Raw genomic sequence first — 23,528 nt, forward strand, 5'->3', positions numbered from 1 at the left:
AATCAACTTGTCTCGATCCAGAAAATCTTAGGTAACCAATCCACTTATGAGAGAGGTGGATTATGGTTCGGGTTTTATAGGGTCGGGTTGTGGTTCACATTTTTTTTTCTTTTGGGTAACCCACGGGTGCTTGACCCACTTGATATATAAAGGTAAACTTATAAATTTATTCATTAAAACTAAAATTAATGGAGGAAAACCTAACCATCTTTCATCAAATTTTCATGTTCGAAATGAGGTACTTTATTATTTCAACGGTGTAAGGTTGTTAACTTGTTGGATCTATTAAATTATGTAAATTTTTATTTTTTGTTGTAATAAACAAATTTTATTTTAAAAACTTGTTTGCAATGTAAATATGCGAGGATTGATGGTTATGTTATGTGATCATTATTAATGAATGATGAATTAATAATGATTTTTTTACACTTCTAATTAGTTTTTAATTATTTATTATTAAAACATAATCTTTCTAACTTAAATATTGGTTTGAGTCCATGTAGGTATCCAGAAACAACTATGACCATGGGGGTGGTTATTATATGATTTTTTATCCAGTTGTTAGATTTGGATACCCGATCATAAGCAGCTCTAGTCCGAAACTATTATTGTATACAAGTTTAATCCAACATTTGATAAAATTGAAATTTGAAAACTGGGACGTAAAATATGAAATCTGAAGTCTGAAATCTGAATCCGTTAAATTACTGAATTGTTAAATATTAAATTTGATACATTTGAGTGTGTATCACATTAAATGATAAATGAATAGTTTATCACTATACTTAGTTAATTAAGATATTCTATTTTTAGTTATTAAACGTATTTAAATATGTTAAGATTTGAATCCATTAACTTTGAGTGTTGAATTCAGTATTCAAACAGATCATAAAAGAAAGGATAAATTATCTTTGACCCCATGTAGTTTGGTATTTTATCACATAACCTCCAATAGTTTAAATACTTATATACAACTCCCTTATGATTTAAGTTAGCGTGTCATCCAACGTTTAATCCAAAACTATTATTGTATACAAGTTTAATCCAACGTTTGATAAAATTGAAATTTGAAAACTGGGACGTAAAATATGAAATCTGAAGTCTGAAATCTGAATCCGTTTAATTATTGAATTGTTAAATACTAAATTTGATACATTTGAGTGTGTATCACATTAAATGATAAATGAATAGCTTATCACTCTACTTAGTTAATTAAGATGTTCTATTTTTAGTTAAACATGTTAAGATTTGAATCCATAAACTTTGAGTGTTGAATTCAGTTATCAAACAGATCATAAAAGAAAGGATAAATTATCTTTGACCCCATGTAGTTTGGTATTTTATCACATAACCTCCAATAGTTTAAATACTTATATACAACTCCCTTATGATTTAAGTTAGCGTGTCATCGCTTAAAACTAATGGTCAATAGTAAAAAGTCAAAATCAAACTAATAATTTGATAAATTTACTCTTTCATTACTTATTTTTTCCCTCTAAATATACAATATAAGAAATAAAAATAAAAAATAGATAAATAAAAAATAAAAAATACCATTAAAATTTGGCTAAAAAACCTATAATGGTATTTGTAGTAAAAAAAAAGATTAGGTATTTTTTTTGTTTCTTATTTGTTTGTTTTATATTTCCCTTCCATCTTTTTTGTTTCCTTTCCATTTCTTTTGTATTTGGAGAAAATTAAGATTTTGTAAATCAAAGTATAAGTTTTCAAAATCACCACTTTTCTTTCGAAAAAAAAGAGAAAAAGAAAAGAAAAAAAAAGAAAAACATGGAAAAAAAGTAGTGAAAAGGTGAATTTATCAATTTATTAGTTTGATTTTAAATCTTTAATATTAATTGTTAGTTTTAAAGGATTAATGAAAAAACTAACGGTAACACCTTAACCCAAATTATAGACAAGTTATATATACGTTTTTAAATTAGATGAATATTTTTACGTTGGATGAATGATAACGATATAAAATTTGAATTTAAAATTCAATTTTTGCATATGTATTATGGATCTAACGATGATAATGTACGTATCGTTAGTGTATATAAGATTTATTCTTTTAAATTACGGAGGATTACGTGGTAAAACACTAACCAAATTACCCTAGAAGACAGATTTTTGAATGATGTTCTTTTAGTACTTTAAAGAACAACTCTTGGTTTTTTTTTTTTTTTTTTTGATAATGTAGAACAACTCTTGTTAAACCTACCATCTTCTCAAAATCCTCTGGCTCCAACATCGTTGAGGCTGGAAAGATGGCGAACCGGACGGACCCGTCGGCGAAGAGCATAAGGGGGACGAATCCTCAAAATCTGGTGGAGAAGATTGTCCGGTCCAAGATTTACCAAAACACCTACTGGAAGGAGCAATGCTTCGGTCTTACGGCCGAAACCCTAGTCGATAAAGCAATGGAGCTCGACCACCTCGGCGGGACCTACGGCGGCAGTCGCAAACCCACTCCTTTCATTTGCCTTGTCACCAAAATGCTCCAAATTCAACCTGACAAAGAGATTGTTGTCGAGTTCATCAAGAACGAAGATTACAAGTGGGTTTTTGTTAATTGGTATTTGTTCAGTTTCTTTTGTTTTTCTTGAAAATTTTGGTAGAATACCTTTTCGTTGATTTGGGAAATTTACAATTTTGTTTGAGCAGATATGTCCGTGTTCTTGGAGCATTCTATTTGAGATTGACAGGGACAGATATTGATGTTTATCGGTATTTGGAGCCCTTGTATAATGATTATAGAAAGCTCAGGCAAAAAACGAATGATGGAAGTAAGTAAATTGAGCTCTTTCTAGGGTTTTTTCCCCCAATCTAATTTAGTTCAAAGTTTGGGGTCTTTCTTGCTTAGCTGTGTTTGTTGATTCGTTTCAGGATTCGGTTTGACTCATGTGGACGAGTTCATTGATGAACTTTTGACAACAGATTACTCGTGTGATATTTCATTGCCCCGTATCAAGAAAAGGTTAGGTTCTATCTATATTGTCCCAAATGTGAATTGTGTATTACATGTTTGAGAACATATGTGATTGGTGACTAGAACAATATGTAAGTGCATGGCGAATGGGATATAAAGTGATTGCACAATCTTATTCACACTCCATCATGTGGTTGTTGAACATCACTGAGTTCTGCAGGAAATTGTATGAATGCTTAGAATTGAAGAGGGAGCATTTTACTACTAGATAGAACTAAAATTGGGGAAATCTTTCTGTACATGTTTGGTATAATGAAGAATCAACATGTTCAAATGAATTCTTGTTTGGATTATATATGAATTCCAATGATTATGGCGGCTCCAGTGCAGATAAATTTGTAGGTGGGTGGGATTGATTGGTTATTCAAGTGGATCTGGACTTTCTGTTTACAAACTCCAACTTAGGATATGGTTCCCACCAACAACACCCCCCCGGGGCCCGTGGGGCAGGGGAGCCTGGGGTTTATCGTGATTTTCTGCTCTTAACTTGCATATTCTTGTTTTACTGCCAGGTGGACTCTTGAAGCCTTAGGTTCTTTAGAACCTAGAAGAAGTGCTCTGGAAGATGATTTTGAGGAAGAGGAAGAAAAGGATGAAGACGACCAACTAGCTGCAGGGTCAGATGATGGGGATCATGAGAAGGTCCATTCTTTAGCTTGATTTTTGTTGAGAGAAAATATGTTTGCATTTGAAATTTGAAAGTGTCTCCTAACTTTCATATGCTTGGTTTTTCTTTGGGAAACAGGATTACTACCGCGGGCGTAGTCCAACAAGGGAAAGAGATCGGGATAGAAGACGAGACAGTCATAGATACAGGTTGTTCTTGTTGCTCTTTACTTCTGTTCCCTTTTCATCATGGCTTGGGGAGAAATTTTGGTTATTAGTACTCCTCAGTTTTTGGCTCTGTTGGAACATGGCAGAATTTATTCTTACCTGCATCTTAAAGTCAAATGTACTTGAGCTTGATGGTGTGGAATGCTCATTCCCATTTTGCACAAGTATTTGGCATAAGCTTGATGTGTACTATTTTTCTGTCAGTTTTAAGATATTGCTAGATGATGCGTTTGAATATCTGACAGCTTTCTCAATAGAGTATTATTCTTAGTCTTAGCTATTTTCTAGTGGAAGCTGTCATGAGAATTGCTGTACCACATGCACACGTGCACATAGTAGATTGTACCGTCCATGTTTAAATATAATATAATAAAGGGTGTTGCCAGTGCTGTGGATTTTGGTTCCCCATCATGGCTTCAAAACAGCTTCCTAGAACAATTTTTCATGATCCTGCCAGGTTTCTCTGCACTGACAGTGTGCAGTGAGAAGTATGATGGGTCATACATCTTTATAATTACTGGAATGCAAGTGCTCCCATTTCTATTAACTTCTTAATCTTTTTTCCCTTTTCAATTGTTTTTACATTTCTGCTGTTTGTTCTCTTCCTAATTCTACCTCACTATGATTTGTTTTCTTTTTTTTTTTTGGTTTAATTTTTCTTCTCCACATACCAAGGATAAAAAAGGGAGGTATTTATAAAAGAAGCAATCCACTAATGACTAATGGATCTCAGGTCTGTGAAGGCATTAAGAAAAAAAATTACCGAGCAACAAATATTTCTCTATGCTTACTTTTATGATACTGAAACTTCCAGTAACTATAATTTAGTGAAAGTAACATGTATAGTTTTGCCTTTAGAGTTTTTGATCAACAGTTGTGATGTTCTTGCTTGGCCAATGTTTCTAATTTAAATTGTGTTTCCAGGGATCGAGATTATGACCGAGACTATGATAGGGATCGAGATTATGATCGAGATCGGGACTATGATAGAGATAGAGACTATGACAGGGATCGTGGCAGGGGACGAGATAGAGATAGGGATCGAGAGCGGGAGAGGGATAGGGACCGCCATCGCCTGAGAGAAGATAAGGAATATGGTCGGGAGAGAGAACGTGAAAGAGAAGGTAGGGAACGTGATAGGAGAGACAGGGATCGTGGCCGGCGTAGAAGTCACTCAAGGAGCCGAAGTAGAAGTAGAGATCGCAAGGACCGTGATGAAGAGCGTCGTAAGAGACATGCTCGCAGCAGTGCCAGTCCCAGAAGGCGTGGGGATGGACCTGATGATAGTACCACTCGGGATGAGCCAAAGAAGAAGAAAGAGAAGGAGAAGAAGAAGGATGATGGAACTGACCATCCAGATCCAGAGATTGCAGAGGCAAATAGACTTCGTGCATCCCTTGGTTTGAAACCTTTGAAGCTATAATTAGAAAACTTTGTAGCTGCATGTGTTATGTGTGTTATTGCTTGCTTGCGTTTGGTAAACACCAGGGCTCTTATGTCGGATTTGCTACTTGAAATCGTTATCAGGACTTGGTATTTTCTTTAGCTGGTTTCTATTATTAAAAGGATAGTTTGTCAAAATCTGTTTGCTTCACTAATGTGATATTGGCAGTGTATTTGTACAGACAACTTGCTCTTACTTCCAAATTTTTTCCATGTGACCACTGTAGAAATGATCTATGGCCTGGATTTAGCTTGTTCAACTAAATTATTTGCATGGGGCCATCAGTACTTGAGATGGCCACTTTGGACAGAAAAGTTTCTGTTGAAGCAGATACGTGGAAGCTACATGTAAAAGTAAATTAAAGTTGCCTTCCATGCAAACTAGGTGAATCAAATTTAACAGGAGTGCTTCTAGTAAGTTCCGAAGCTACAGTGAGTATGGAGGAGCGTATGTATTTGCTGTTATTATGTGCAAATGGGCCAAGCACAACTAGAGGTTGGAATGTGCAAGTTCTTTTTTTTTTTTTTTTCCTAACTGCGTTAAAACGAATATGAACACAGAAATAGAAGAGCATTGCAGATGCTTCGGCCGGCTGGAGAAATGAGTCTCTGTTCTGGAAGTGGTACGAGGACCATTCGGCGGATGCTATTTCATAACATGCAAGAAAGTCTAGCTCACAATATTGTTGGGCGTAAGGACTATGAAGCGGATTCAATTCCCTAATTACATAACGTGCAAGAAGGATGTTGAGCACTACTTATGGTACTTCTGGCAACAGAATGCCATTTTCATCATACTGAAGTGTGCCTGATTTGTTGAGGGGCCGGCACTTTCTTCCCATTAGAATCTTCTTCTTGCACAATTCAATTCCTCCGCTTTCTTCATCTTCTTCTTCACTTTCTTTACCCTGTTGGATGCCTTTCTTTAGCTTCAACTTTGCGTGCCTACGCTTCTTGTGACTGCTACATCTCCTGCTTGGAATTCGAGCCAATTGCTTTGACCTCTCCTGTTCCCCTGAAAGATTGACATTGGTGGCAAAACTACCAGAAAAACTATTGCCTATCGATAAACCAGTGTCAGTATTTGTATACTTCATTCGATTTCCATTTGCATTTGGTGATGTAAGAAGATATGAAACTTGAGGGCTTACCAGCATTAACTGACTGCTGCAAACTTCTTTCACCAAAGACTTCTCCTCGTCTACCATGGACTTCTTGATCGTTTGGTGCAATCCCTTGTCCTTCCGAATGTTCCTTAGTTGTAGAACGGTCAATCCTATCATGCTTTCCTTCCTGTTCCTGGGAGATGCTCAACATCTCTTGTGACTCGTTACCTAAAGCTTCGGAGAAAACTGAGCCAATATGCTTCGACAGAAAGCTTTTGGTTTTCGACCACCCTTTTCCCTTGCTGCAATGCCCAGAATTTTTCTCCCTAGACTCGGGTTTCCTTTTTCTCAACAACAGGATGAGTAACTTAAGTTTCACTTTAAGCAGAGACATGGATAAGCTGATTATTTGCGTGGATGGAGTTATGTGAAAGAAGTTTTATCCAGGACAACAGGCGTACAATTGTCAAGGTTCTAGGTGTTCATTGCCAATATGCTGCTGCCTTGGTTCTGAGCAACTTGAGTGGGCATTGTTATCTATGTGCAGTTTCTTTCCGTGTAAAGATGGAAGTGGGGGAGAGTGGGGTGAGTGAAGAAGGGAAGGGAAGGTGGGTTTTCCGGTTAGTGATAAATAATTACTCGTTAGAACTCTTCTTACGCACATTTTTAAAGAATTACCACGGCAAAATATGCCAATCTGTTAAGATGGCGATTGATCATAGCTATAAAATCTCTCAGTTTGTTTTCAACGGGTGGGAAGAGCACAACTGTTATATACATTAATTGAAGAAATTTGTTTGCTTGCCTAACATTTCATTTTCTAAATCTATTCATATATGTTTTCATGACTATAAACTCACAAATAAATAGATCATGAACTATAAACTACAAATAAACAGATATTGATTTTTAATATTTTTAGTAGAGTTTTAATTCTTTGATAGTAGATATGATCTGATCTATGGCTTCTAAATTGCCCCAATTTAAATTCGATTTTAAAACCTTGATAAGATCTATATTTGTTGTGTTGGTTTCAATATTGCCTCTTGCAATTAGACCAGGCAACCCTATATAAGTTAGGGAAATTAAACGGGTATCTTTTATTTTTTTGAAAAACTATGTCACAAACTGACGTCCGAGTACATTCTGACGATCCAGTAGGAATTGGATCGAATCGTATCAATTTCACTCTCATCGAAATTAGATAGATCTATATTATGAATTGATGATCAGGTACACTCTAACACAGCAGAATTTCTAAATTTATGATGAAATTTAAAATTTTTCTACAAACGAGGCTTTTTGAGTGTAGCATTCTGTCTAAGTGATGTTCGCATTCGGCAAATGCGATTTATTATTGAACTAGTTTTGTACCCGTTCGTTGAACGGGAATCATCGAAAAATAATAAATTATTTAGTTAATTTTATAAAAATGTCGATATAAAATATAAATTTAATGTATAATTTATTATAACTTGTCTTAAGTATATTATTATGTGCGCATTGTAATATAAAGTATTCTTATAATATAAATTTGAACATTTAATTCAGTGAATAATAATTAAAAAATAGAAAAAATAGCATTCAACAATACCATAGCATTTAAAAACTTGAAAATAAATAAAAAGTGCAGTAAATAGTATCAAATAATATTCTACTCTTCAGAAACTTGTTTTTGTTTTTCTTCTGTTTGAACATTCTCCTTGATTTGTCCGTGTAAATCAGCATTTATTGATTTTCCATTATCACTGCATGATAGCAAAGCAGGATAACTAAGTATAAAAAAATAAATGATTTATCGCATTTAAGTTTGTGTATAACAATACGTAAAGATTATAATTTAAGAAAGTAAAATAGTATATTAAATCTACCTTCTCATGCAAATCTTTTTATGAGGATTCCCTTCCTCTGTGGTTTTTGTTGAACCGTCTGATGAATGATTCATATGAAGTGTATTGAAATGTTGTTGATTAGAATCATCTGTTATACTAATTGGGATCTGGGAAGAAGATGCTTCAGGTTGGTATTGGTTGTTGATTCTACTAATCTGATAATGATTTATCAAAATTAAAGGCAAAAATATTATGTGAGATATAATATGTGAAATATAAGAGAAATTTATTGCACATTACCTGTGAAAGCATGAAATGCGTTTCCCTCTCGAAATTACAGTAGAACCATCTAGTCACTATAAATCTATTACTATCTTATTCCAGATTGTAATTGTTCAACTTGATTTGAAACACAAAAGATTTCCACATGATCTTATTTATTATTGATGACACGATTTCATTGCTAAATCCTTCTTGAAAATGAAATGCATAATAGATTTTTTTTGTTAGAATATTCAATGGCTAAAATAAGTGTCGGATTGTCTATTATTATTAAAAATATTTTAAAACATTAGATATAAGTTTACCTTGTTAAATTCTTCAAAAACAAAAGAAAGTTTGTGTTCTATTATTCTTTTAGCCTCTTGATCAAATATAACAAACCAAGCACTACTGGTTTGCATCACTTGCCAAGGCTTTTAACATATATCTGTATAAATATACATATTCTAAAAGTTATGTTTATGTAGATATTGTAGCAATTAAAATGATAAAAAAGTTAACACCTACAACATACCTCAATTTAGGATACTCCACATTTTGGTTGCAAGCATTGCACACAAAATTAGATCTTTCTAATGTCACTTTTCTCTGACATTTTGGACATGCTTTGTAGTGCAGTTGACTATTGAAATCAACTTTTAGAATTGTCACTTTGGAAGTGTAAACCAATTCCTAGAGAAATGACCAATTTAAGCAGTCAATTTAAATAATTAATATTTTTAATTGTGAAAACTAATGTGCTATAATTGTAACTTGTAACTTTAATTGTACCTTTGTTTGAACACTGGCCATTATCTGATATATTTCTGATAATAATTTTCAATTCTTGAACATTAGTTGTTGTATAGCTTCTCGCGTTTTTGAGGATGTAAAACCTCAATAGTTTGAGGAGCAGTGCTATGAATGCTAATAACAATCTTATCTTAATTACTTATATACAATATATATGAAAATATTAAACAAACATTTAATAAAGATATATAGCTTTACCAATTCAAATAATCTGCAACTTCAGAAATATTTAGATTCATATATACTCGTATGGGAGTTGTTGATGACAGATAGTATGAATCTGAGTAACAATTTATTGTGAGATCCATTAAGAATGCTACTGAAAAGAAATAACAATATGTTTATTAAGAGAAATTCACTGATGTTTATGTCATTACCTCTGAATTGTTTAACTGTCAGTGAAGAGATCACCAACACTAATGGTTGATCAGACACAAAACTAGTCTCATCATCGAACTGATTCGATGTTGTTCCCTATAACGTGACATTAATGTTTTCACCACATCAATGTAAAGTACTCAAAATTAATACTTGAATAGAAATTACTCAAAATTAATTGTTCAAATAAGAATATGACCTGATCTTCATAGTATAACTAATTTATTTAGTAGACTAAATTAAAAAAAATTCAGCAAGTACCTTTTATTAGTAATTGCAATATCTCGTTTTTTTTACAGTTCCATTACTTTTCAAAACTTCATAACTTGGTCTCACTTTAGAAAGTCTTCCCAACACATCTATATTACACACAAATGAATAAGTATAACACATATAGTTATCTAGGAATCACTACTTTCAAATAAATAAAATTAAAAGTAGTATTTATAAAAGTAGTATTTACCCTATTAACTTATTACATTATACCTGATAAGAATGTAAAAACTTGACATCGTGAAGAGAGGTCATTGAAATCGATGAATTCAAATTTATGAAATTTTATTGGATTCAATTAACTTTTTCTTTTCCATAAATTTCGTGCTATGCACTATGTCTTGATAACGCACTTAATAATAAAATTTATTAAGACTCCTATTAGGAAACTACTTGTCGTCTCGTTAAGTCACGTAAGTAAGAGAAAATATGAAAGGATAAGAATGAGAATACGATTTTATTATATAAAATTTATTAAGAATCCTATTAGCAAACTACTTGCCGTCTCGTTAAATCACGTAGAAAAGAGAAAACATGAAAAAATAAGAATGAGAATACGACTTTATTATATACTCCCTCCGTCCCATTGAAAGTGTCATACTTTCCTTTTTGATCTGTCCCAAAATTAATGTCACTTACCACAATTGACAATAAAAACTTTCCCCCATTTCCATCTCATACCCTTAAATATAACAGATTCTTTTAAGATTTTGATGGGTCCTAAAAAATTACAAGGATTGCACTTGATATGCGTGAGTTTCACAGCAAATGGAAACAATGGTCGTGCAAGGAACATTCCAAAAAAGCGGCTGAGACATTGTTGAAACATGGGTCCCACAGGTCTGTCACCACTCCATTATCATTCTAATAGTCAATAAGTTACGCTGCTCCATAGAAACTAGATAGGGGCATTGCTGGAAGTTACACCAAAATCGTTTGAAATCCAGACACTGTTGAAAATAAACATAACTCCCGAAGTGCGACAATTATTTCGGGACGGAGGGACTATATATGATTTGTGAAATTTTATTGGATTCAATTAACTTTTCTTTTCCATAAATTCCGTGCTATGCACTATGTCTTGATAACGCACTTAGTAATAAAATTTATTAAGAATCCTATTAGAAAACTACTTGCCGTCTCGTTAAGCTACGTAGGTAAGAGAAAATATGAAGGGATAAGAATGAGCATATAACTTTATTATATAAAATTTATTAAGAATTCTATTAGGAAACTACTTGCCGACTCGTTAAACCACGTAGGAAAGAGAAAACATGAAAGGATAAGATGAGGATACGACTTTGTTATATATATATATATATATATATATATATATATATGATTTATTAAGAATCCTATTAGGAAACTACTTGCCATCTCGTTAAACCACGTAGGAAAGAGAAAACATGAAAGGATAAAAATGAGGATACGACTTTATTATATATATATATATATATATATATATATGATTTATTAAGAATCCTATTAGGAAACTACTAATCGTCTTGTTAAACCACGTAGGAAAGAGAAAACATGAAAGGATAAGAATGAGGATACAACTTTATTATATATATATATATATATATATATATATGATTTCTGATTTTGAAAAAATCTAAAAAAAAAAATTGCTTTAGACCTCACATTTGTCAGATGCGAGGTCAGGCAACCTTCCCCGCTCACTATAGCTGCCTGCCTTCACTCCTCTGTTTCCTCCCCATTCCCTTCTTAAAGCCGTCTACTTCTACTACTAAAATTTATACCCGCCATTAAAATTTCAATTTATTAGTATTAATTACTTACCATTTGAATATCCTCCAAGTCGAACTACTAGCATTTTTTTTAAACCAAAAAAAAAAAGATAGTAGAACGAAGGAGCTAAATTTGCAGAAAATGAGAGGAACAACAACAATGGTGTTGTTCCTATTCATAATTGTTTTTCTTTCTGCCATTTTGGCATCATTCGCTGCCAATGTTACGTTGGATCACCGTGCTTTAATGATCGATGGCAAATGGAAAGTTCTAATCTCCGATGCCATCCATTATCCTCGCAGCACTTCGCAAGTCTGTACAGCTCTCCTCCCCTGGACTTCAGTTTCAGACATATTAGTACTAATTTTTACATGCATTTATACGCTTTTTGCAAACTATTCATGTTAAGTGTGTGGAAATTTATTGGAAACATGGAAACGCAGATGTGGTCGGACCTGATTCAGAAGTCCAAAGATGGAGGTTTGGATGCCAAATGCGAGGTCTAAAGCAATTTTTTTTTTTTTTAGATTTTTGCAAAATCAAAAATTTTTGTGAGCTCGCATTCAGCAAATGCGAACTACCTATTCTTAGAAACCCCAACACAAACAACCCCTCAAATGGAAAACTTTTTTTTTTTCATAATAGTTTTAGAGTTTTCTCCTCTAACACATCTACGTTGCAAACTGACGCTCGAGTACACTCTGACAATACATTTTAGTAATCCAGTAGAAATTAGACTCCATCGTAGCGATCTCACTCTCATCGAAACTAGATGCTTGCATTGTGAACTGACGAACGGGTACATTCTGGCAGATTTACATTGTGAATTGACGCCTATATTTTGGCAATACATTTTGACAATCCATTAGAAATTGGACCCGCTGCAATGATCTCACTCTCGTCCATTCTGGCAGATTTACATTGTGAATTGACGCCCATATTTTGGCAATACATTTTGACAATCCATTAGAAATTGGACCCACTGCAATGATCTCACTCTCGTCGAAACTAGATGCTTTCCTTGAAATAGAGTATGACATCTTATTGAAATGTGGTATATGACATCTTATGGAAATTTTTTTTCAAGGAAGCATTTTTGAGGCACCACAAATTATCAATAGCCTTATTTTTTTGTAGTGTAAATGGTAGTATTCAAATTCGGGATCTCTCACTTACATTTTTTTGTTTGAACCATCCAACCCATCTCTCCTCCTATAAACAGCTTTTTAACCGCTTATTTATGTACATATTTTCTAATCAAGTAGTTTTTCACGATTTGGGAATTTTGCATTTGGGAAAATAGAAGATGGGCGTAAATTAACACTATCCAACAAAAAAGTGCTAAAGTTTGAATCAGATGAATCCTTAAGGACTTGGGTACAAATTCCACCGCTAGGCGTTAACTTTGCATGCATCTTTAGTCTCGAATAAACCCTAGCCACTTTATCGCCGCGTCGTGCAAGTCTCCCTCGTTTGCCGCCAAAACAGCACCTCCACTTCTCTCCGCCACCGCTTCATCGCCGTACACGTCCTCTCCTCCTCAAACGCCGCCGCATTGACCTTTTCAGGTAAATTTCTTTTATGTTTTTGAACTCTTTCCTTCGCATGCGCAAATTGAAAATAAACTTTTTTTTTTGCTCTGCGGAGTTCCTCGTTCTCAGTAAGTCTATATCAGTCGCGGGTTTTACGTGCTCAGTAGAACTACATCTGGAAATAAAATTAATTCGGATTTGCTGTACTTCATCTGAATTATATATTCGTGCATTGTGATTATGATTATCGCTGTTGTTATATGATGGATGATTTGAGTGCGCATTGCCAAGTTACTTATTTTTCTATTGATATTTTGGATTTTCTTTTCCGTTGTGGTTTAAATTCATTATTTGAATGATGCTTCGACATTAGGCTCTAGGCAATGTAGGAAAATACTACAATTTGGACGTAATAATTACTTTTCTGTTGTATGAATCAACTTGCATATGCATATAACCCAGTCATAATATATGGTCTAGTAAACCTTTTACAGCATTGGTACTTTTGTCCCAAATGACGTATTAGGATTGCTAAGGCAATATAATTTGTAGTGATTATGTTTTCTTTGAAATGGCTTATCTTCGTGTGAAACAACGAATGCAAGGAGGGCCCCGGGGGATGTAGTTTCTCCCATTTGACTTTATATATTTAGTGGGATTACCTTTTCGAATTCGGTAATAACATATCACAGTAATAAGTCAGTCCTCATTGAAAGTTTGTCTTGCTGTAATGGAGAGTTGAAGCAGCAGTGAAGGATTTTAGATTGGCTCATTAACTTTGTAAATCGTGCCAGCTTTGTTTGTTTCTAAGCTCTCGTGTGTGCTAAGAACCACTGAATGGAATAGTTCCTCTTTTGGGAACAAAAAAGGCAAAAAAGAAAAACAATAAAATAAAAAGGTAAGCAATGGGAAGAAAAACAAAATAAAATAAAAGAGGCAAGCCAGTACTTGGCAGCAGAAAGAGGGTAAAGAGTGAAAAAGTAAAGAAAATGGTAGGACAATGGCTTGAGAGAGTTACAGTCATCATTTATCTATTACAAAGTTCTTTAGGTATCTCTTAAGATTTGTTGTTTTCTTGAGAAGTCTTCATCTGTTTGGACTTGTAATTTATGTTGTTAAACTGATTTATTAGGTGACTCTGATGCTAAGCCAAATTCTGTTCTAGATGTCATGTTGATTCTTCTCAGCTTTTTCTTTTCTTTTGCTTCTTTTTGGGTTTTCGCTCGTTTTGTTCGATATTTCTATTTGCATTGTGGCATTGTTTTTATTTGCTTTAGATTTTGCAAAATCTGATTATGAAAAGTGATTAAAAAGAATAATTAGAATCAACAAATGCTACTCTTTAGTTACTTATGTGTTTTACTTTTTTGGCTATTAAAATATCTATAAACCTAATAGAAAAGCAGACGAGAAAATCACAATAATAGATTATTCAAAATCAGAATCTATAATCAGCTAAGATAATCAACCGAGGACAAGCCCTCTATATTATTTCTACTTTTTCCGTATATTTTGGATTTTTGACGATAATATTCTTTTTCTTTGATAGATACTGTTGGCCTTGTGCAACAGGTCAGAGTTGATTGACGCCACATACTTTCAGTAAGTGAAACTTTTCAACTGATCAATATGACGACTGCATTTGCTAAGCCAGAGAATGCTTTGAAGCGTGCTGAAGGTAAATAGTGGCCTTAATTTCATCCTTATCTTACATTTCTTTTTTTTTGGTCCGATTATGATTTAACTAACCTCATTTAACATTTCTACATTTTAGAGTTGTTAAATGTCGGACAGAAGCAAGAAGCCTGGGATACCATTCATCGACTTATCACCTCAAGGAGATATAGGGCATGGACTAAGACGCTTGAAAGAATCATGTTCAAATATATTGAGCTTTGTGTTGAAATGCGTAAGGGTGCCAAGGATGGCTTGAACCAGTATCGGATTATGTGCCAGCAAGTCAATGTCAGCTCATTAGAAGAAGTCATAAAGCACTTTATGCATCTTTCTACGGAGAGAGCTGAGCTGGCTCGTAGTCAGGCTGATGCCTTGGAAGAAGCCCTTGATGTTGATGATCTAGAGGCTGATAGGAGGCCAGAAGATCTGATGTTGAGTTATGTCAGTGGCCAGAAGGGAAAGGATAGGTCTGACAGAGAGCTTGTGACACCGTGGTTTAAATTCTTATGGGAAACCTACAGAACAGTGCTTGAAATATTACGGAACAATTCAAAGTTGGAGGCACTTTATGCGGTATGGCCTTATTGAACATCTCTTGGCATTGCACATATGAGTAAATAACTTCTTTGGCACAAACCTGTGAACCTGTTGTGTTTTAGAATTTGCTAAATCTGCTTATTTGAGCATGTAGCAACTTGAACTTTGAGGCATGGCTGTATGCGATTTCATTTTACAAGAATAATTACTGAGCGGGGTAGACTTCAAATGTCTTGGTAAACTTTGTGTTGTACTTTGTTTGATAACAACTGCTGTTTGGTAGTGACAAACACTCTTCTGCCTTGTTGCAAGGAATGATGTTGATCACACAGACACTAGTTCTTTTCTTTCCCACCCCCCAGTTGCAGTTTGAGATAATTATTGGCAGTGTGAAGTCCTATGCAAATATATGTGTAATGTAAAAGGACAAAAAAAATAGAATCAATCCTCAAGGTGTTTTTGAAAATAACTTTTGGACTTTTAAAATATTGGATTGCTGAAAGTTTTGGATATGTGCTTGTAAAAGCTATTTTTAAAGCATCATTTTGGGAAATTATATTTTGTTGAGCAGTTTAAGAAATCTGGAGAAAATTGCACATGCTCCTCTTATGGTATAGATGTTGATAGGCAAGAAAGGTGTCATACAATGGAAAATGGATGGAATACTTCTAGGATAGCAATGCTTTCATTAAGCTAATAATGCCATCAGAATTTGGAGGTTAAACTTTTCTAAAACCTACTTTCCGAGGCTAATAAAAGCTGAGAGAAGTTTGGTTTATATTAGCTTGTGCTGTGTTTTGTTCCTTCTAAAGTTGAATATAAAGTCAGCAGGTCCTTATGTAACTCCATGTCTTGTCTTGTAGATGACTGCACACCGTGCTTTTCAGTTCTGCAGACAATACAAACGCACGACAGAGTTTCGTCGCTTGTGTGAGATAATCCGGAACCATCTGGTAAACCTTAACAAGTACAGGGACCAAAGGGACCGTCCTGATCTATCTGCTCCTGAAAGCCTGCAACTGTATCTTGATACGAGATTTGAGCAGTTAAAAATTGCAACAGAACTTGAGCTCTGGCAGGTTTGTGCTTAGTTTGTTTCTGATCAGACAAGAGTATGCATTTACTACACAGTTTTCACTCTGGGGTCTGTGCTCTTGCTGGTTATTATATGTTGCTTATTTTGTGAAATGGTTTTCTGCAGGAAGCATTTCGTTCAGTAGAAGATATACATGGACTAATGTGCATGGTCAAAAAGCAACCAAAACCATCTCTACTGGTTGTTTACTATGCCAAGTTGACAGAGATATTTTGGATGTCCTCTAGCCATCTGTATCATGCTTATGCTTGGTTGAAGCTTTTTTCTTTTCAGAAAAGCTTCAATAAAAACTTGACTCAGAAGGATTTACAATTAATTGCATCAGCTGTGGTCTTAGCTGCTCTCTCAGTTCCTCCCTATAATCGTGGGCATGGGACATCTCATGTGGAACAAGAAAATGGAAAAGAACGCAACTCAAGGATGGCTAATCTCATAGGGTTCATACTTGACCCTAAACTTGAGGGTAGAGAAGTGGTAATTGCCATTGAAAGTTGATGACGTTCATTATATCTTTCAAATGGTTCCTCATTTCTAAACATGATTCTTTGTTCTTCTTTCAGCTCTCACGGTCATCCCTTCTGTCAGAAGTGGTAAGATCTGAAGTCTTTGGTTTGTATAGTTTAATCCTGAATCCAAATACCTAAACAAAATTTTCATTTTTTTGTTGCTTCAATTTTGATAAGATCTCAAGTTTGATGGTCAAGCTGATCCTAGACTGAAGCCTGAATAGGAGAATTTATGGGCTTAGAGATAGTTTAGCCATTGGCTGTCTGTGAGTGCATGATGTCCCCTCCTAGCTGACTATTGCTGGTTTGAGGCCTTTGTTCCTGATCATGCAGAGGCCTATGGTGGTTTCTTTAAGCCAGCCTGAATAATTGAATAGGTTTCAGAACAATGCAAAGTACTTAGGATGTGCTGTATTTACTATATCAAGCACAATCTACGTCTGCCAGCCACCATAATTTTCATTTTTTCTTTTTCCCTTGGGGAATAATAGGAACCACGAGCTGCTTCAATGTTTCTATTGCTGATGTTGATTCTATATTACTGCAAACCTATATGGATTTGTGCCTTAATTCTATGGGATTCAAAAGCAAATTGCATCTTCTTTCTTTTCTTCTCTCACTTAGATATTGTCTTTTTTCCTGCCTCCCTCTGTACAAATTGACAGGCTTCCAAAGGTATCCTGTCCTGTGTAATGCCAGAAGTAAAGGACCTCTATTATCTTTTGGAGCTTGAGTTTCTTCCTCTTGATCTTGCATCAAAAGTACAGCCGTTGTTGTCCAAGATATCCAAGATTGGTGGTAAACTTTCTTCAGCATCCTCTCTACCAGAAGTGCAGCTATCACAATATGTTTCTGCACTGGAGAAACTAGCTGCCCTGAGATTGCTGAAGCAGGTGAATGTTTTTGTTTCAACCTCTAATTGATTGGCTTCTCCATCCATAGCTTATAGTTTGTCTTTGAGATAGTATAGTATCTGGAAGGCTATTCTGCTGTGTGACAAATCTTTAGGAGGTTGTCCTTGCATTTGTTTATAGTATAACTATAACAAGTTTCTTGCCCAATCATACTGCCATAGATGTTCATTTTGTTCTTTTTTCATGTCAATGCACAAAATCTCCACCTTGGCATAGCCACAAAAGAATGGTCAATAAGCCCTTTGAATTTTTTTTTCAATGACTTTGTAGGGACTCTTCTTGACAGCATTGCTGTCCCACTTGCTAATAGCATTTATCTTGTGTTGGCATTTCAGGTGTCTGAAGTGTATCAGACAATGAAAATTGACAGCTTATGCAAGATGATTCCCTTTGTTGAATTTTCCTTCTTGGAGAAAATTTCTATGGATGCTGTCAAGTACAATTTTCTCTCCATGAAAATTGATCACATAAAGAATGCTGTTATTTTTAGTAGCATGGTGAGTTGATTCTTACAAGACTAATAGTTTCCAGTTCCCACTTTGGACCTATAAAGAGTTCTTTTTGACTGGCGTGCAAAAGATATGATATTTGTTCATTTTTTAGACATGGAATTTGGGAATGCCTTCCTGGACATTTTATTATGCATGATGCTTAGAAAGCAAGCTGTCTCTTGTTTGGCATTTTTTTTTTCGTGCTTTTAGAACTCTTAAGCAAGACCTAGGTGCAAGTTGATTTAGCTTCTCCTTTTGGGTGAGCTAGAAACACAGGGTAATTGTGTTTTGTCTGGCGGCATTCTTGATCAGCATTTAGACTTTTGGAAATATGAGTTTCTCGGTCCAGCGGCACTTCTGAGCTTGTTGGGTTGATTTTCTTTTGTTTTGTATAGGGTATTAGGACATTTACTTTTACAGAGTAGCCAGGAAAAGAAGTTGAATGCCTTTCTATCAGGGTGGTCTATGCAGACAGCAATTTGATTTATCAGTGAAAACTGGTGCATGTATCCAGATGGTTGTTTCTTTTTTGGAACAAGTTGGTGGCTATTCACTTTAATTTTGTTTTGATGGATAATGCAAGAGCTAGAACACATTGCATTCTAAGTGTTCTAGCCAATTAAAGAATTCATGGATTTGGAGATTGTCCATTTTCAACTGCCTCGTTCTTACTTATTACAGCTTCTTCATGCTAAAGTAGGTTTTTTTTTTTGTTTTTTTTTTGTGGCTCAATTGCCTGAGTTGTCCATAAGAGCAATAAGTAGAATCTTCAAATTACCAATTGGGTAACAACAATGATAATTTGGTTTCAGGATATCGAAGCTGAGGGCTTCCGGGGCCAACTGATGTTTTTGGCTGAGTTATTGAATAAATCAAGGGCAATGATACACCGACCAGAAGAGAAAGCTTCTAAAATCGGACTTGTGCTTCCAGGTCTGTCAGAGACTGTTGAAAAGGAGCACAAGAGACTTCTTGCTCGGAAGTCAATTATTGAGAAACGCAAGGAAGAACAAGAACGCCTACTTTTGGAGATGGTATGGATGAATCTTCAGACCATTTTGGCTTGTTTTTAATGCTTGACAGTTACCTGTCTTTTTTTTTAATAATAATTTGGATGAATGATTTTTTAAAGGAGCGGGAAGAGGAAACTAAAAGGCTAAAACTACAAAAGTTAACTGAAGAGGCAGAACAAAAGAGGCTTGCATCAGAGTATGAACAAAGGAAGAATCAACGAATACTTAAAGAAATAGAGGAGAGAGAACTTGAAGAAGCACAAGCATTACTCCAGGAGGCTGAAAAGCGCAGTAAAAAGAAGGGAAAGAAGCCTGTCCTAGAGGGAGTAAGTCAATTGTCACTATCATCTATGTCTCATCTGAGAGTTAAAAAATACATCATTCACAATTGTTTGATTTTCAGGAAAAAGTGACAAAGCAAACTCTAATGGAGTTGGCACTGAGTGAGCAACTCAGAGAAAGATTGGAAATGGAAAAAAAATTGCAGAAGCTTGTTAAGACAATGGATTTTTTAGAAAGAGCAAAAAGAGAAGAAGCAGCCCTTTTAATTGAATCTGCCTTTCAACATCGTCTGATTGAAGAGAAGATCCTTCATGAACGCGAACAGCGGGTATGGCTTTTATTTGTCAATTTGCTGCTGCCATGGTTGGCAGCTGTTGATACCTAAGTTTCTTAAATTGTTTTGAGGGCTCTTTTTTGCTATTTTTGTTTGCTTTAAAGTATTACTGCACTGTAACTTTGCAACATTTTTTTTGGTTTCTACTTTGCAACATATTTTCTTATCACAATTGCCATAATTTACATTTTACTAAATCGGTGCCGCTTTAGCAAGAAATTGAGTTGAGTAGAGAGCGCCATGATGGAGATCTCAAGGAGAAGAAAAGATTGGCGCGGATGTTCGAACATAAGGTTTGTAGCCCCTCAATCCCATATTAAGTGTATTAATATCTGTTCACCTTTTTAAATGTGCTTTCTTGTAGAAAAGTATTTCCTGTTAAATATTAAGTATTTCAGAATTTGCATTTGCCTTGAATTGACTAATGTGGTGTTCCATATTTGATTTCTGCTTTCTCTTTAAGTTATTGTATTATTTCAAATTTTCTTAATACCCTTGCCAAGTCAGTTAGAATCTTGATTTGCGATACAGATAGATGGGCTCCTCTTTTGTCTCTGATTGGCATGATAATTGAAATTTGGAATTGTGGTTTTCTATTGAGAAAATGACGTTGCTACAATAATTTTCAATATGCCTCTTTCTTATTTCGTTTTACTTTTTGTTTTCAGAGAATGCTGCAATTAGTCTAGTGGACCATGTTCCACTTTAATTTGCACCTTGCTCCGGCAGCCACCAAACTTTTTGTTAAATCCAGTTGAAAGCTTGCTATCACATCCATCATTTCTATGTCACTGTATATAAGTACCCTTGGCCAGATTGACTTGGAAAGTTGTCATTGGTTGTCGATATCGCTTTAGCACTATTAAATTTATCTGTTGTCCTTGTGTTCAAATGAAATTGAAAAAGTTGGGTGCATAATGAAGATAGGCATGGTATGAATGAAAAGTTTACCAGCTTCTTAGGAGGAGGTAAAATTGTAGATTTCGAGGGATGAGCAACTACACTTATTTATTTGTTGTAGGTTTTCTTTGTGCCTTTCAACATTGTCTGGTTGCATAAGTGAACAGCAATTTTTGAATTTTGAAATGAAATGCAAACTTTATTCAGTTGATCATATGTTGGTTAAGCACGGTTACTTTTAACTACACGGCTTACATTATGAAGAGATGTTGGTGTTGATTTTCAGTCAACTTGGTATTGAAATTTCACCTTATCTGTACAGCACCAGTTCCAGGATAAAGTCATGAACCGTCGGCAGACAGAATATGACAGGCTGAAAACTGAGAGAGCAGAAAGGATCAATCACATTCTCCAACAGAGGAGACAGGAGATGGAAATTAAGAGGAAGATGTTGTTCTTTTTGAAATCTGAAGAGCAAAGGCTGAAAAAATTGCAGGAAGAGGAGGAAGCTCGTAAGCATGAAGGTAGGCTCTCCTTCATTTAGTCAGTGGTTTTGTTTGAGAATTAAAAAGAATGATTATGCTATCTTGTTTTGCTAATATACACTCGTGTAAGTGACGGCATTCTACTTCGAGTATTTCTGTTGCTTTTCTATATATGTATGGGCTGGAATTAAAGAAGAAACTAATATGGGGATACCAAGCTTAGTAACTTGTTACTGAGGAAATATAAGCTTCTTGATCTCTAACTTTTAGAACAGCCTAGATTAGCTGCGCGGGCCAGTCATAATCTGATGCTTCTTGTTGCAATGACAATTTCTGGTGATAATCGGCACGGTACTACTGCTTACAGAATAACTCTATAATCATTGCAAGCTCATGCAATACTATAATTGAAAGCTGTTTTCTTAAAATCTCGAAATTATGCTTTGTAGGTTAAACTTTTTTCTATATGGTTTTTTTAGGAGAGTTTTTGCAGTCCCATTTTCATTCACATACTCCTCTTTTTTATTTTTTTTATTCATTTTTGTGACAATTTTGCCCTTTTCATCTATCCACAATTACAACTTAAGATTCTATTGTTATTTGAATGATAAGTTTTTCGGAGAAGCTTAAAGTTGATTTGGAGTTTATAAGAAAGGGGAATGCCTAAATCGTCTCCTTTATTCATCTGAGGTGTGTGTACTTGCTTGTGTATTCAATTTGTGAATTTCTGCATTTATATATACAGAGGCAGAGAGGCAAAAGAAGGAAGCAGCTGAGCACCAAGCAAAGTTAGATCGTATAGCAGAAAAGCAGAGGCAACGGGAACAAGAAATAGAAGAAAGGCTGAGAAAATCAAGCGAGGGCCCTGCGAGACATTCTGATCTGAATGGTGGAGGAAGTGGATCTGACTCCAGAACATCTGCTACCGCTCCAGCAGCATCAGCAGGACCACCCCCTGGAAAGTATGTTCCTAAATTTAAGCAGCGGCTTGACAATCCTGGGCAGGGTCCTACACCAGATTCTATGCAGTGGGGCAATGGAAGGGCAGATGAACGCTCCCAACCAAGTGACAGGTGGCGCAGTGATGATCGACGCCCCACTTATGGTTTTGGTGGTGGTAGCGGCTCAAGGTCTTCCTGGTCATCATCATCTAGACGTTAAAATACAATGCATTCAGGAGAACTTTTGAGAGCTCGATTTCTTTGAGCATGGAGATTGGTCGCCAATGGAGACTAAATTCAGGGCTAACTGCTGCCCTTAATTTTGAGTTTTTTTTTTTTTGGGCTCTTTTTAGAGGCATTTAGCTTTTTCCTTGAGTAATGTTCCTTCCCTTCTCGGCAAAAGATCCTTTGTTTGTCCCTTCTTTACGCTTTTCCCTTTCAATATCGACAAACTGCATTTCCTTCAAATGCTCTTGGTGATACTGTAGAAAATCTATGGGAGACTTGCTGGGCTGGAAGGCATTTTGAGGTAAAGTAGCCAATTTCCACCTTTTATTATATATTAATAACAAAGCACGACAGTTTTAGTGTGACCAACCCCTTTAGTGCTATCTTATAATTTCCAATTTGCCCCTTTGTGTCTATTTGGTTTGACGGGAAAGATCGAAATAATTCTTTTGGCTTTTTCGTGGCTGAAGGAAAACATTTTTGTATCTGATTATTCTATATTTCTATGTAACATGCAGTTTTGTCTGTCTCAGAGATGCAAGGAGGGCTATCAGAAGTGACGTGTTATTACCGTGAATGCAGCAGCGATGCTGACTGCCGACGGTGTATTGATGAAAAATCATGCAGAAGTGGTATCTCCGGCCACTGATTGGTGAATGCAAGATATGAAACTTGCATTTATCACAATTTATTATGACTGTGTTAGTCCACTGTGCAATCACTCTCAATCTGTTTGTTTCTTCATGATAAAGAAGTTACATTATCTTATTTTTCATAATAATAATTTGCTTCGTAAGCTGACAACCAAAGTCGATCTTTTGCTGTGAGTGCTTGTGTTTTTCATTTTTTTTTTTTGGGTGATCATTAATAAACAATTTTTAATGTTCTGGGGTCTACTTCTTTATTGTATT

At 35.2% G+C, this 23,528-nt stretch overlaps 3 protein-coding genes across 5 annotated transcripts; 2 read left to right on the forward strand and 1 right to left on the reverse strand.

Moving 5' to 3' along the window:
* The first annotated feature begins 2,184 nt into the window (after positions 1-2,184).
* Positions 2,185-5,479, forward strand: LOC113727750 (uncharacterized). Its single transcript, XM_027252075.2, has 6 exons — positions 2,185-2,557; positions 2,665-2,786; positions 2,887-2,977; positions 3,502-3,631; positions 3,735-3,805; positions 4,748-5,479. Exons 1-6 carry the CDS (start codon positions 2,268-2,270, stop codon positions 5,244-5,246), a joined length of 1,203 nt encoding a protein of 400 aa, XP_027107876.1. The 5' UTR covers positions 2,185-2,267; the 3' UTR covers positions 5,247-5,479.
* A 350-nt stretch (positions 5,480-5,829) lies between these two features.
* On the reverse strand, positions 5,830-6,954 carry LOC140036046 (uncharacterized). Its single transcript, XM_072077314.1, has 2 exons — positions 6,418-6,954; positions 5,830-6,326 (listed from the first exon to the last, which is right to left on the reverse strand). Exons 1-2 carry the CDS (start codon positions 6,764-6,766, stop codon positions 6,025-6,027), a joined length of 651 nt encoding a protein of 216 aa, XP_071933415.1. The 5' UTR covers positions 6,767-6,954; the 3' UTR covers positions 5,830-6,024.
* Positions 6,955-12,931: 5,977 nt separating this feature from the next.
* LOC113727751 (eukaryotic translation initiation factor 3 subunit A) lies at positions 12,932-23,426 on the forward strand. Of its 3 annotated transcripts, none has more exons than XM_027252078.2 (15): positions 12,932-13,249; positions 14,786-14,891; positions 14,988-15,463; positions 16,291-16,506; positions 16,629-16,997; positions 17,084-17,113; positions 17,695-17,922; positions 18,279-18,440; positions 19,247-19,468; positions 19,567-19,773; positions 19,851-20,057; positions 20,276-20,356; positions 21,286-21,487; positions 22,194-22,918; positions 23,136-23,426. In XM_027252078.2, exons 2-14 carry the CDS (start codon positions 14,843-14,845, stop codon positions 22,607-22,609), a joined length of 2,865 nt encoding a protein of 954 aa, XP_027107879.1. In that variant the 5' UTR covers positions 12,932-13,249; positions 14,786-14,842; the 3' UTR covers positions 22,610-22,918; positions 23,136-23,426. The 3 variants fall into 3 exon arrangements, with proteins under 3 accessions (XP_027107879.1, XP_027107877.1, XP_027107878.1); XM_027252076.2 differs by having other exon boundaries at positions 12,933-13,249; positions 14,763-14,891; XM_027252077.2 differs by having other exon boundaries at positions 12,933-13,249; positions 14,763-14,891; positions 23,151-23,426.
* Positions 23,427-23,528: the final 102 nt, after the last annotated feature.

The sequence above is a fragment of the Coffea arabica genome, chromosome 2c, assembly GCF_036785885.1.
Source record: "Coffea arabica cultivar ET-39 chromosome 2c, Coffea Arabica ET-39 HiFi, whole genome shotgun sequence".
In the NCBI taxonomy this organism is placed as follows: domain Eukaryota; kingdom Viridiplantae; phylum Streptophyta; class Magnoliopsida; order Gentianales; family Rubiaceae; genus Coffea; species Coffea arabica.

Coding starts and splice junctions, on each gene's coding strand:
- LOC113727751 (XM_027252078.2), top strand. CDS start 14,843: ATGACGACTGCATTTGCTAAGCCAGAGAATGCTTTGAAGCGTGCTGAA. Junction 17,923..18,278: donor CCCTGAGATTGCTGAAGCAG/GTGAATGTTTTT, acceptor TTGGCATTTCAG/GTGTCTGAAGTGTATCAGAC. Junction 20,357..21,285: donor CGCGGATGTTCGAACATAAG/GTTTGTAGCCCC, acceptor TTATCTGTACAG/CACCAGTTCCAGGATAAAGT.
- LOC113727750 (XM_027252075.2), top strand. CDS start 2,268: ATGGCGAACCGGACGGACCCGTCGGCGAAGAGCATAAGGGGGACGAAT. Junction 2,558..2,664: donor ATCAAGAACGAAGATTACAA/GTGGGTTTTTGT, acceptor TTGTTTGAGCAG/ATATGTCCGTGTTCTTGGAG. Junction 3,806..4,747: donor CGAGACAGTCATAGATACAG/GTTGTTCTTGTT, acceptor TTGTGTTTCCAG/GGATCGAGATTATGACCGAG.
- LOC140036046 (XM_072077314.1), bottom strand. CDS start 6,766: ATGTCTCTGCTTAAAGTGAAACTTAAGTTACTCATCCTGTTGTTGAGA. Junction 6,327..6,417: donor GCAGCAGTCAGTTAATGCTG/GTAAGCCCTCAA, acceptor GTTTATCGATAG/GCAATAGTTTTTCTGGTAGT.